The sequence below is a fragment of the Mobula hypostoma genome, chromosome 1 (assembly GCF_963921235.1).
Source record: "Mobula hypostoma chromosome 1, sMobHyp1.1, whole genome shotgun sequence".
NCBI lineage: Eukaryota > Metazoa > Chordata > Chondrichthyes > Myliobatiformes > Myliobatidae > Mobula > Mobula hypostoma.
Genome location: NC_086097.1, coordinates 200,510,138 through 200,524,248, shown reverse-complemented (window position 1 = coordinate 200,524,248; position 14,111 = coordinate 200,510,138). Strand labels below are relative to the sequence as shown.

The following is a 14,111-nucleotide window of genomic DNA, read 5'->3' as shown; positions in this document are numbered from 1 at the left end:
TTTAATTATTGTATTTTAGTGTTGACTGATGCAGTACCTATCTGTTATGTGATCACCCAATGTACAAACTTGCCCCCTATGAAACTTACTTCCTGAAGTAGTAGATTCATAAACTTATATTCCAAACATTATCTTAATTTCCTTTTCATAATATTAATTGGTAGGTTGCTTTTGGTTGCATATCATTTTTTTTCTCTATGAATAATAAATATATTTAATCTGGATCTCTAATCTGAGATAGTTCTTTCAGGTGCATGAAGTTATTAGGCCAAAGCCAAAGAGTAAAACTACAGCTAGACCTTTAAACAGCACCAATCCAGACCCAGATGTTTCAAGGTAATTATTATGTAATAGCAAACTAAATATTCCCTATGTGTCAATACAGTTTCTTGCATTGATGTTGTGCTTTGCATCAGATCAGAATCAAGTTTCTTATCACCAGCATGTGTCATGAAATTTGTTAATTTAGCGGCAGCAGTTCAATGTACAGCAGCAGAATGTAGAAGAAGAGGAAAAATAGGATAAAATAATAATAAGTGAATCAATTACAGTATACATATATTGAATAGATTAAAAATCATGGAAAAAACAGAAATGATATACAGGTATATTTAAAAAAAAGTGAGGTAGTGTCCAAGGGTTCAATGTCTATTTAGGAATCAGATGGCAGAGGGGAAGAAGCTGTTCCTGAATTGCTGAGTGTGTGCCTTCAGGCTTCTGTACCTCTCACTTGATTATAACAGTGAGAAAAGGGCATGCCCTGGGCGCTGGAGGTCTTTAATAATGGACACTGCCTTTATGAGACACCGTTCCTTGAAGGTGTCCTGGGTACTTTGTAGGCTAATACCCAAGATGGAGCGGACTAAATTTACAACCCTCTGCAGCTTCTTTCAGTCCTGTGTAGTAGACTCCCACCCCCCACCCCCACACCAGACAGTGATGCAGCCTGTCAGAATGGTCAGTGATGATCAGAGTAAGGTGAGGTGGGGTGCACAGGACAGTGCTGATCACACGTACAATTCCACTTTTGTTTTGCCTCCACCAACTACTATAATTTACCGTTGCCCAAAAATTAATCTATACAGTCAGTACCCAGGTGAAAATCATTGCCAAAGTTAGACATTTCTAGAATCGCTAGCAGCATTTGTTAGTAGTGTATGTACTTCTGTTGGGAAATGTTTGTAAATCTTTGCACTATTTCATTAGCATCTTGTGAGCCTAATAATGTCAATAATGCCCAAAATTAATTTCTCATGAGATTTTCTACTCCATTGGTCTTGGTAGTGACTGGCACTGTTCATTTTTTTTCTCATATCTAATTTCTCATATCTCTCCACCATATCCAAGCCTTTCAATATTTGGTAGATTTCGATAAGATCCCCCTTGTCCTTATAAGTTCCAGTGGGTAGAGGCCCAGAGCTATCAAATACTCCCCATATTTTAACCCTTTCATCCCGGAGATCATTCTCATCAATGCCCTCTGAACTCACTTCAGTATTAGCACATCCATCCTTAGATATGGCACCCAAACTGCTCGCAAGGCTCGTATATGGTCTGACTAATGCTTTATAAAGCTTCAGCATTACATCCTTGTTTTTATATTGTAGCTGTCTTGAAATGAATACTACCATTGCATTTGCCATCCTTACTATAACCTGCAAGTAAACCTTTAGGGAATCTGCATGAGTGCTCTCAAGTCCTTTTTACCTCCAATTCTGAACTTTTTCCCATTTAGAAAATAGTCTGTGCTTCCTTCTAGCAAAGTGCATGACCGTATACTTTTGTCCATTCAAACCACCTTGAATACCTGCCATCTGTTTTCATGTGAGGCAGTTTGCAATGATCTATTAACCCGGAGTAGGGAGGAAACTAGAACACCCAGTAAAACTAATGTGGGCGAACATGCTCATGCCCCACAGACAATATCAGGCATGAGTGAAGAAGTAGATAAAAGAAATATATTCCAAGATCCCTAAACTTTGCAGCAGCAGTATCCTTGTTTTAGCCACTGAAAAGAATCTTTGAAGATTCAAACTAAATGTTTCTTGAAGAGTTTGATGCATTTCTCCTGCAGTCATAGTTATAGTGCTGCACAACTCTCACCAAAATAAACTTTAATTATACTAATTCAAATAATGAACTCTCTCCAATACCCCAGGTTCGTCTACTTCACTCATTCCAGGTAGTTTTGCGTGTTCTTCTTTGAGTTTAAATGGCCAGAAATCCAAGATGAAATCCTGCAAAAAGAGAGGCAGTTCCATATTCATCACTTCAGGCATGAGTGAAGAAGTAGATGAAAGACATTTGACAAAAGAAATAGCACCAAACACTATCTTTATTCAGGCTCACAAAGAGATGGCCTAAGCAACAATATCTTTGCAGACCATACTGCTACAAGGTAGTCATTAATTTCATTTGTGACCAAGTGGCCTGCACTTTTCTCAAGTCACCTTCATTCTCCAGAACTTGTCTTAAGAACCTAGTAGGTTTCTCCTCTTACATGATACAATGTTGTTTGTTACAGCTTATCAAAAGTCAAGAAAAGCTCTCCAGACATGGAGAATTTTGATTTTGTGTTTTGTTTTCATATCTGGAAGGAATGTAGGGTGTTTTCCAGCATTGCAAAGCTCCCAAAAGTAGAGGCATTCATAGAGAGCACTCATGCCTTTTCAGTTGCTTCCTTGAGACCTTCCAGCTATAAATGCTGCTTCTACAAGAAAACTTTCACCTAAGCATATCTAATTTTCAGGTTCTCCCATGTTCTGTTTACCCTTGATGGGATTTGGCATTCTCCCACGCATCCACCCCCGGCTCTTATCCCGATGATTGTAACATGTACTCCAGTCTTATCAACAATTTCTTTATTAAGCTTTTTTTTTTAAACAACTCTAGGAAGATTGCCAATGTAATTTTAATGCTAGATAAATGATGCAGATGAATATATAGGCCTATGTTTGTAATTATTGTCATTAATCGTTAGTCTACTCATCCTCGGTGACAGAAGTTATTCCGATACATTTTGGTCTGTAGAAGAATGCCCTGACTCATCTCATGGGTTAGATGAATGAGAGATAATCTTATCGAAACATAAACAACTAAAACTGCTATGGACTTGTATAAAACATCCTTAAAATTACAGGAAGGATTTATTGAAAATCAAAGGCAAATTAGAGAAGATATACAGTATATTTCAAAAGAACTTGTCAGTATAACAAATAAGTATTGATATTAATTAAAAGTAAGGCCTTTTCCCACCAATCCTGTTGATATTTTTCAAAAAAATATTACTAGATCAGAAGAATTGGGTATTGGTTTAAAGTCATGAAAATTTAAATTTTGGGCTGTCAAGAGGTATAATCTGATAAGAGCTTCAGGTACGTTATTACTATCCATATCCTATTCTGCCATACCTGTACACATGACAAGATCTTTAAAAATAAAGTAGATATCAAGAACATTTTTTTTTCTTTTGCTGGAGAATCTAAAACACACTTCAGCACTCCTCGCTTCTCTTCAACTTTTCACTCTCCGAGCACACTGCCCTCTCCGTGGCTAACCCAACCATCAAGCCTGCAGACAAGGGGATTGCAATTGTAGTCTGGCACACTGACTTCTACCTTACTGAGGCCAGGTGGCAGCTATCAGTTACCTCCTTATACCTACTCCTCGAGGAGAAACACCTCTCCACACAGTCAGAAAACTGTCTCCGACACCATCAGTGACCTCATCCACTCTGGCAAACTCCCATCCACTGCTACTAAACTCATAGCCCCCTTACCCCACACTGCTCACTTCTACCCCCCGCCCAAGATCCTCAAACCAGGCAACACACATCAAAGTTGTAGGTGAACGCAGCAGGCCAGGCAGCGTCTCTAGGAAGAGGTACAGTCGACGTTTCAGGCCGAGACCCTTCGTCAGGACTAACTGAAGGAAGAGTTAGTAAGAGAGGCTCCATCCCTCCCCCTCCTGTCTTGGCTCCATCCCTCCCCCGCCTGTCAATCACCTGTCCAGCTCTTGGCTCCATCCCTCCCCCTCCTATCATTTTGGATCTCCCCCTCCCCCTCCCAATTTCAAATCTCTTACTAACTCTTCCTTCAGTTAGTCCTGACGAAGGGTCTCGGCCTGAAACATCGACTGTACCTCTTCCTAGAGATGCTGCCTGGCCTGCTGCGTTCACCAGCAACTTTGATGTGTGTTGCTTGAATTTCCAGCATCTGCAGAATTCCTGTTGTTTGCATCCTCAAACCAGACTGTCTTGGTCAGCTTGTTGACTCTACCTGCTTCTGCTCCACTGAACTCGTGTCCTCGTATCTCAATTCCAGTCCTTTTCCACCTACATCTGCGGCACTTCTCATGCCCTCAGTCTCCTCAGTAAGTTTCATTACCCTGGCCCTGACTGCCTCATCTTCATCATGGATGTCCAGTCCCTTATACTTCTATCCCCCATCAAGAAGGCTTCAGAGCTCTCCACTTCCTTCTTGATGAAAGTACCAACCACTCCCCCTCCACCACTCTCCTCCATCTGGCAGAACTGATCCTCACCCTGAACAACTTTTGCTTCTGCTCCTCCCACTTTCTTCAGACTTGAGGGGAAGCCATCAGCAATCGCATGGGCCCCAGCTATGCCTGCCTGTTCGTTGACTATGTAGAAGTGTCCATGTTGAAGCCTTCCCCAGTTATTATCCTCAACTCTTCCTCCACTCCATTGATGACTGCATCTGTTTCCATCAATAGTAGAGGATTTCTCTCCCTCTGCTATTGATGCTGCCTTTGCCCGCATTTCTTCCATTTACCGTACACCCACATTCACCCTATCTTCCTGCCACCTTAATAGTGATAGTGCCTCTGGTCCCTACCTATCACCCCATCATCCTCTACATCTAACACGTTATCCTCCGCCATCTCCAAAAGGATCCTACCACTAAACAAACCTTTACCTCGCCCCGCCCCCCCACTGCCCCTGCTTTCCACCAGATCACTACCCCCACAATTCCCTTGTCCATTTGTTACTCCCTCCTAATCTCTCTCCAGGTACTTATCCCTGCAAGTGGCCTAAGTGCCTCATCTGCCCATACACCTCCTCCTTCATCTCCAATCAGGGTCCCAACAATCCTTCCAGTTGAGGCAACACTTCATCTACGAATATGCTGAGGTCATCTATTGTGTCCGGTGTTCCCAATGTGGCCTCTTTACTGGTGAGACCCTTTGTAAATTGAGGGACTGCGTCATTGAGCACCTCCACACCATCTGCCATAAGTGGGACTTATCAATGGCCAAGCATCTTAATTTTGATCTGCATTCCTGTTCCGAAGTGTTGGTCCATGGTCTGTTCTGCCAAAATGAGGCCACCCTTAGGGTGGAGAAGCAACACCTTATATTCTGTATGGGTACCCTCCAAACTGATGGCATGAATATCAGTTCATCCTTCTGGTAACAAAATATCCCCTCCCCCACTTCTTCTAGTCCCCATTCAGACGACTTCTCGCCTGTCTATTACTCTCCCCCGTCCCTTCCTCCTCTTGCCTATGGTGCACTTTCCTCTTGTATCAGAATCTTCTTTCTCCATCCCTTCACCTTTCCCACCCACTTAGCTTCATCTATTACCTTCCAGTTAGCCTCTTCTGCCTCCTCCCAGCTTTCGATTCTGGCATTTTTTTCCCTTCTCAGTCCTGAAGAAGGGTCTTGGCCCGAAACATCGATGGTCTGACCTGCTGTTGCTGAGTCCCCTCAACATGTTGAGTGTGTTGCTTTGGATTTCCAGCATCTGCAGACTTCCTCGTGTACATCTAAAACACAGACTTTATTTGAAATTAAGGGAAGTGCTATTTTGTGATTTTTTTGGGTATTGGAAAGCCATTTTACTAATAGAGTAGAGGAAACCTGGGACACTACAAAATGTCATGAAACAGATGGTCTACTCCTGTTCATATTTCTTATTTCATTTTCTTCTGGGTCAATAGAACTGCAAAATAAGATGAACAGATTTTATTGAGATAAATGTGGTGAAGGAAGATTATGGGTTTGGGGATATGGAGCCAAAGTGGTTAAAAACTGTTGGTGTACACATAATTAAGCAGCAAAAAAAAGGGGTTGAGAGCTAGAATGGCCTGTTTCTTAAATGAAGCCTTTCTTCTGCCCTCATTATAAATCCAATGTAAAGGTCTTGAAGAGAAAATACTTTTAAAATGAATCACTAAAGTAATGACAGAACCAAGAAGTTAGATATCTATCAGAAAATTATTAGTATAGTGATTAGTATAGATTGATTTTAAATAAAGATTATTTAAAAAGTATAGAGTCCTGGAGTTATACAGCATTGAAACAGGGCCCTTTAGTTCAACTCATCCAGAGTGTCCAAGTGGTCTATCTGAACTAGTCCCTATGTTTGGCCCACTACACTTTCTATTTGTGTACCTGTCTAAACGTCTTTTAAATGTTGTAATTGTACCCATCTCTACAGCTTCCTCTGGCAACTTGTTCCTTATACCCACCACCATTTGTGTGAAGTATTCTCACTCCAATTCCTTTTAAATCTCTCTCTGTATCTTGTTTTACGGCGGTTGGCATCCAGCTTAATGGTGCATTACCGCCACCCTCTGCTCCAGAATGTGCACTAGACATACATTCTAAATCCCTTTCCTTTTAAATCTTTTGCGTAATTGCCTTAAATCTACATTCAGTGGCCACTTTATTAGCTACACCTGTACGTCTACTCGTTAATGTAAATATCTAATCTCCTAGTCACATGACAGCAACTCAGTGTATAAAAACACGCAGACATAGTCAAGAGGTTCAGTTGTTGTTCAGGCCAAACAGAAGAATGGGGAAGAATTGTGATCTAAGTGACTTTGACCATGGATGGGATGGTTTAAGTATCTCAGAACCTGCTGATCTCCTGGGATTTTCACACACAACAATCTGTAGAATTTACAGAGAATACAAAACAGTTTTTTGTTTTTTTATTTCTTTCACGGAATTTATCTGTACCCTCGATTACGCTATTGATAGCAGTATAGATGTGACTAATGAATTAGTCAGGACAGTCCAGTTTTTTTATTTTTCCTTGTTGTTCTGTGTCACAATGTATTTGTATGTAAAGTGAGGGAATTCTTTGGTGTTATTTTCAGGTTCATAAACTAGATAAAACCAGATTGTAAATTGATATGCTGGGATATTGGGTAGAGAGATGTAGGTTATGTGAGTGGTTGCCGTGCAGACTCAGCAGCTCAATTGATAGGCTGTTTTCCAGGCTGGAAAAACTTTTTAAAAAAGCAAAGTGATAAACACAGTTCATAACTGACACCTTAGCACCTTGCATTAAACAAGTTTGTGGGTTATTTTCTGGAAATTATAGAAAATTCAGAAAGAATGTAGATCTGGATGGACATTAGGACATTGTTTTCAAGAGGTCTGGTGACTTCTTCCCCTATCCAATGCTTAAAAAACGATGTTCAGAAAAATCTGGGGAGGAATCAGTGCCAAACGGTTTCTAATCCTTCCATAGTTCAGATCTTGACTCTAAGTAATATCTTTGCTTTTGTTATGCAGATAATGTACAATTAATATAATGTAAGTTGAACTGGAACATATGGAGCAAACAACATTTGCTCAAGCTGCAGCCTATCCTCGATGACCTTGGAAGTTTTCCTAAATCTGTTATGCTTTCATGTGTAAAATTTTTGAAGTGAATATTAAATCAGTTTGAAGCTATAATATACTCTATAAAAACCATACTAATGATAGAGCTTGGTAGAATCCACCATCAAAGGTATAATCTTCATGGATAGAAAGATTTCAGCAGTACACTAATTTGATTGATTATCTTGTCATGTTGTCCCACAGAACAACACAATATATTGAGAAGTTAGAAGTGGATCCAAGCAAGCGTGTTGACTTGACCAATATTGTGACGGCAAAGAAATCAGTTGCTCAAGGTCCTCTCCGATTTCATCAAAGTAGAGTACCAGAAAGGAACAACGGTGACTTCCAAGATAATCCTGAGGTTCCACCATTGGTCAATTAAAAATCGATATGAATCAGCACGCATTCATCTAGACATCTGATGAAATGAAATTTTTTGCCCTGGATATGAATTTGTAAATTTAATTGGGTAGTTTCACTAATTTTAATTTAAGTAGTGTTCAAAATAAAATGTAACAATACTAGAATTCTTGGGTTTTGTGTTGCTTATTGTGGTTACTGAGGTCACCAGACATCAATCACAAAGAACCAACTTGTTATAGCTATGCTTGTTAGTTAAAATGACAGACTCTGAGCATGATTTTAAGGAACCTGATAAATCACTATTGCTAACAACAGGAATTCTGCAGATGCTGGAAATTCAAGCAACACACATCAAAGTTGCTGGTGAACGCAGCAGGCCAGGCAGCATCCTATTGCTGTTAAGTTTTTAAAACTTTTTATAAATCAGACCTACCTAAGCTTTAAATGAAGAAACCAAAATTATGTCATTTATTTTTTACTCATGTATCTTATTGATTGCCACCTACTGGCAGTGCAGAGGAATAGGTTTAGAAAAGTTAGATTTTTATTTAACTGGAAGTTAGTTTGTTCTAAAACCAAAGCAAGCTGCTGAAAACATATAAATAAGCCAACAGTAATGGAATAAATTTTTATGTAGTAAGTGATCGTCTGCCAGCATGGTATATTTTATGTGCTCAAACAAGTGGTTTCTCAGGAATATATTAAATTAATCTTTTCCAGTTTATGGATTCAACAGATTATTTGAAACATTAAAGAAATATGAGGTACCTGATCTTCACTTTCTCAGAAGAATACAGTTTCATTGCCTATTGCTCAAATCAAACTGAACAATGTGATTGGTTCTTGTGTTAGAGGCAAACTGATTTCTACAATGAAATCAAAAAACAGATCTAGTACAAGCCTCCAGCTATTCAGCAACAATGGACACATCATTCAAATACATTATAGAATACCAATACACTATCCTTCTCTTGAAGCAATGTGGCAAAACATTTGCATGATATGATCATGTGAATATTGAAGTTGATGATTTTTCATTTTAATAATTGTAACAATATTAGTTTTAATCATGCAAGGGATATTAATATGTATTCTTTGTTTTAAGCAGAAGGAAGAGTTTTAAGTCTTTCACCTGCGGACATTCAAGGGGTGAAATGTATCGCATTAAATTTTGTAAAGCTTTGGATGAATTCTGAACAGTTCAAAATGACAATTGGATTCTTTCTGAACACTTAGCACGTGGGGTCTGTATGTTAGTGAGTAAACTTTCGAAGTGTTTGTACAAGGTAAACACTGTTAATGATTGTAGAATGTTTGCTGATAGCAGCTGGATTCTTATTTTGTCTCAGGCACCTTTAAAATGCAAATGTCAGGTTGGCTTGATGGATTCTTTTTTGGATTTGGGCTTATTGCTTATAGGTAATATTAATTTTCTTTTGTAAGTCCAGGGAATATTGTGTCCAAAACATCAGTGGTCTAATTGATGAAGAGTGATCATTAAATCATCTAACTGGTTTACACTGAACACTGTGCTAATGAACATGTGTTGTTTCAATGAAAGAAACTAGGCTGAGTTAACGGCATGAGAACAAAAGAACAAAGTTTGTGTGTTTCTGGATTTTTCTGCCTTGTAAATATATTGAGCTGCCTTTTGCTGGTTTCACCAGACTTCATCTGAGGGCCTGAAATCGTGATCAGTGTCTAGGACCCAGGGTGGTTTCATGAGTCAGTTGGAATTCGGAATTCCTCCAACAACAGTGACAATCAAGTGCTGACTAAGGCTACGTCCACACTAGACCGGATAAATCTGTAACCAAAGCTTTTTCTCTTTGTTTTGACCCTCCGTCTGCGCTGAAATGGCGTTTTCCTCCCCCAGAAATGGAGCTTTACTAAAACACTCTCCACAGTGTTTAAATCTGAAAACGCCGGTTGGCCGTTGTAGTGTGTATGGGGTAACCAGCTATTTTTAAAACCGCTGTCATGAGGTGCTGGAACAAATGGTGGCGACAGCATGGCATTTCATTGTTTTCTTGAACGCAGCCTCCAACACCACAACAACAATATCTGACAATAGATGTGTAACATCCTAATGTAACCTTGTATGGAAATACAAGATAACACTGATGCCGAAGTTCTATACATTTAACCAGGTGCTTTATTAATGTAATGCTTATGCAAACATTCAATAGATGCAATTGTCACTTTTGCCCAGTAACTCATCTCATTGCACATGTTAAATACAGCAAAATAATACACAAAGATATGGCAAAAGTAAAGGCAACAAATGAGGTAACAGCAAACTTCACTTTTGCGCAGTAACAAGCCTTATTGCATTTAGCTGTAGCTGTTGTCCCTTTCATCGACGAAGAGACTATGGGTGTAGGAAATGTTTCTGGACAAACAAGCACCAAGTCTTTCGTTTGGCAATTTCTTTTTAAGTTTTTCTAGTCTGTAACTGGACGAACGCGCACCAAGTATACCGTTTCCTCTTCGCTTGTTTTCTGTGTGTCCTGTGCATGCCCAGTAGGAGGAGATACGTCCAAATTAGATTAGATTATGAGGACATGCAGTCCTCTTTTATTGTCATTTAGTAATGCATGCATTAAGAAATGATACAATGTTTCTCCAGAATGATATCACAGAAACACAAGACAAACTAAGACTAAAAAAACCCAACAAAAACCACCTAATTATAACATATAGTTACAACAGTTCAAAGCAATACCATAATTTGATAAAAGAACAGACCATGGGCACGGTAAAAAAAAGTCTCAAAGTCTCTCGAAAGTCCCATCATCTCACGCAGACGGTAAAGGAAGAGAAACACTCTTCCTGCCATGAACCTCCAGTGCAGCACCCTGGAAGCACCTGACCACAGCCGACTCTTGAGTCCGTCCGAAAACTTCGAGCCTCTGACCAGCCCTTCGACACCGAGCACCATCTCTGTCAAGCACTTTGACCCCGGCCCCGGCAATAGGCAAAGCCGAGGATTTGGGGCCTTCCCCTCCAAAGGATCTCAATCGCACAGTAGCAATGGCAGCGAAGCAGGCATCTCAGAAGTTTCTCCAGATGTTCCTCCGTGCTCTCACGTCCGTCTCCAACAAATCAGGATTGTGCATGGTATCTACTTAACAAATACAATATCATTTTGGAGCGGCCGCTCGCGCTGCATTGCGCCGCCATCTTCTCCTCCCCACAAATACCCATTTTAATGTGGACGGAGGTATTTCCAAAAACACCTGGTGTGGACGCCTATCGTTTTTACGCCAAACCGGCATTTTCAAAATTATCCGGTCTAGTGTGAATGTAGCCTAAGAATCCTGTGCCCTGAAATCTATGTGACTGGCTACAAAGTATTTCATGTGGTTTGTGTTTTTTGTAATGATAATAAATTAGGCTTAAGTTACTTTGCTGTGCTTTTATGCCTATTACCGCATCACCTGGACGATCAAATAGTTTAGGTCTGATCAACCTAGCCCATTACACACGCCCATGAAGAATGAATTGTTGTCTTAGTAGGCACAGGTATGATAAGACCATGGCCAGCAGCAGAAAGTGACTGATTTCTCAATACCTAATACTCCGTACTTCCACTCTATTACTATCCCACAAACAAACCCATATTCCCTGTTGATATAATGATTTCAGATGGTGTAAGCATGAGTTTCTTTCTTTTGTTTTGCTAGTTAACCTTCAACGCATACTCTGTAGCTTTCTCCAATTTGCAGGAGAAGGCTGACAGATGAACACAAACAAACAGTTGGAGCATTGGTAGAAATGCCAGAAAGTGGTATGTGATGTAAACAATGTACAAAAGTCTTGTATTAAATCTGCAAGAGGCTTTTTATAGTTCCTATTGTCTAGGGTTTCCCAACCTTGGGATGATGGACCCCTTGCTAAATGGTATTGGTCCATGGCATGAGAAAGGTTAGGTGTCCCAGCTCCATACTATAGAAGTGATGGATGATGCCATTAGCATGTGTGTAAATCCAGTCAGTATGTAAATGAATTTTCAGCTTCAATGCATCACAACCAGAAAACACCTTATTTCTAATGATTCAGTCAAATCTCTATTCCCATCCAAGCTTAGCCTTCAGGTGTTGTGGCTGAGTATGCAGTGTTCAAAGTGGCTTGCGGAGTTTGTGCTGGTCGAATAGATTATTCTCTGAAACAGATTATCCGCATTGTTAAGATGTAGTTGGAGATGAATGGTGAGAACTTCATTAAGCACAAGTGTCAGAATGGCAGTATTCATGGTCCCATCTGCGTTTGCATCCGTGTCCTTGATGTTGCTTATCAACAAGCTGGCTAATCTTGCTGTCATCCATGTCAAGCAATTGCAGTCCAAACCATATTATAGGTCTAGAGATGGTCAAGGTCATATCTCCAAAAAGCAATTTGCAAACATGAAGGAACAGTTCACGATTTTTAGATATGGAGGAACCCAGAGCAACCAAGTAAAGCCTAGGTGTTCACAGAGACACAAGTCAAATCAGCACAGGAAGGATGTGAGATTGAAGGGAATGAGTGAAGGGTAGGATGCTGAGATGGAATGGAGAGAATGAAACGGAGAGTGAAGGAACTTTGAGAAAACTTGGGGGGAGTAAGTGGTGAATAAAAATGAAGGTGTGATGGAGACAATGAGTATAAGATAAAGTGAAGAGATGTAAATGGAAATATTTGAGAGAAGGGAGGAGAGTGAAATTACAATATTCTAAGGAAGGCTGTTGGGAAGGAGGTAATGAGGGAGGGAAGGGAGTAAAATGGGAGCAGTGAGGAATTTTGTCTTGACATGAAAAAGTGGATAAACATGTATGTACAGGTCAACCTTCACTAATCCGACTACCTGTAATCCGGTTCCTTCGATGATCCGGCACTGATTATACTCAATGTGATCCTTCTGTAATTCGGCATTTTCACTAATCTGGCACTCCTCAGGTCCCAATGGTGCTGGTTTAGTGAAGGTCGACCTGTATATGTGTATGCATGCAAATGGATGCTTGTGTGCATATACTACATAAGCACATTTTCCACATGCGCATACGCACACGCACACACACACACACACACACACACACACACACATGCTTTTGTGTGTCTGCCTACTTGTGTCTCTGTTGAGTATATTCAGCCAATGTTGTCTCCAGCTATTTTTATTCCCTTGCCATTAGAGCACGACCTTGATCTATCAAGGTCTTTGTGGTAGCTAGTGTTGTGGTTACACATAGTCAGAACAGAAATGGAAATAAATCATCCTCAAATACCTCAGTAAATTAGGATGATGGAAAATACTCTATAAAGTACCTCAGTGGATACAGTTTTCTGCTGAAAAGTAGGTGATGAAACATCAACTTCAGCCTGAGAAGCAACTTGGATTCACTCCATTTGCCTACCTTAACAACAGGTCAACAGCAGATGCCATTTCATTGGCTCTTCACTCATTCCTCAATCTCAATCACAGATGGAGATAGAGGGCATACAGGAGTGAGATATACCAGCTAGCTGAGTGGTGTCACAGCAATAACCTTGCACTCAATGTCAGTAAGACCAAAGAGCTGATTGTGGACTTTAGGAAGGGTGAGATGAAAGAACACATACTAATCCTCATGGAGGGATCAGAAGTGGAGAGAGTGAGCAATTTCAAGTTCCTGGGTTTCCAGATCTCTGAGGATATAACCTGGTCCCAACATATCAATGCAGCTTTAAAGAAGGCAAGGCAGCAGCTATATTTCACTAGGAGTTTGAAGAGATTTGTTTTTTCACCTAAAGCACTCAAACTTCTGTAGATGTACTGTGGAGAGGAATCTGACATCTTTAAGGAGTGGTGCCTCCACAATTCCCTCAGCACAGGTGCACTACAGGGCTGTGTGTTTAGCCCGGTGCACTACAGGGCTGTGTGTTTAGCCCCCTGCTCTACTCACTTTATACTTAAGACTGTGAGGCTAAGCACAGCTCCAATGCCATATTTAGGTTTGCTGATGATACCACTGTTTTTGGCTGGAGCAAAGGAGGTGATGAATCAGCATATAGGTGGAAGATTGAAAATCTGGCTGAGTGGTGCCACAATAATTATTGACTTCAGGAGGTCCATTAGCCAGTCCTTATTG

General features: G+C 40.3%; 1 protein-coding gene across 3 annotated transcripts in view; it reads left to right on the top strand.

The window, feature by feature from the left end:
* Positions 1 to 8,080, top strand: part of dnaaf11 (dynein axonemal assembly factor 11) — a 52,919-nt gene extending 44,839 nt beyond the window's left edge. For 2 of the 3 annotated variants that reach the window (XM_063041615.1, XM_063041596.1), the window contains 2 exons: positions 242 to 336; positions 7,843 to 8,080. In XM_063041615.1, coding sequence (XP_062897685.1) covers positions 242 to 336; positions 7,843 to 8,023 — 276 coding nt within the window. In that variant the 3' untranslated portion in view covers positions 8,024 to 8,080. The remainder of the gene's footprint in view (positions 1 to 241; positions 337 to 7,842) is intronic. The other variant, XM_063041605.1, reaches the window with a different exon arrangement.
* The last annotated feature ends 6,031 nt before the right edge of the window (positions 8,081 to 14,111 follow it).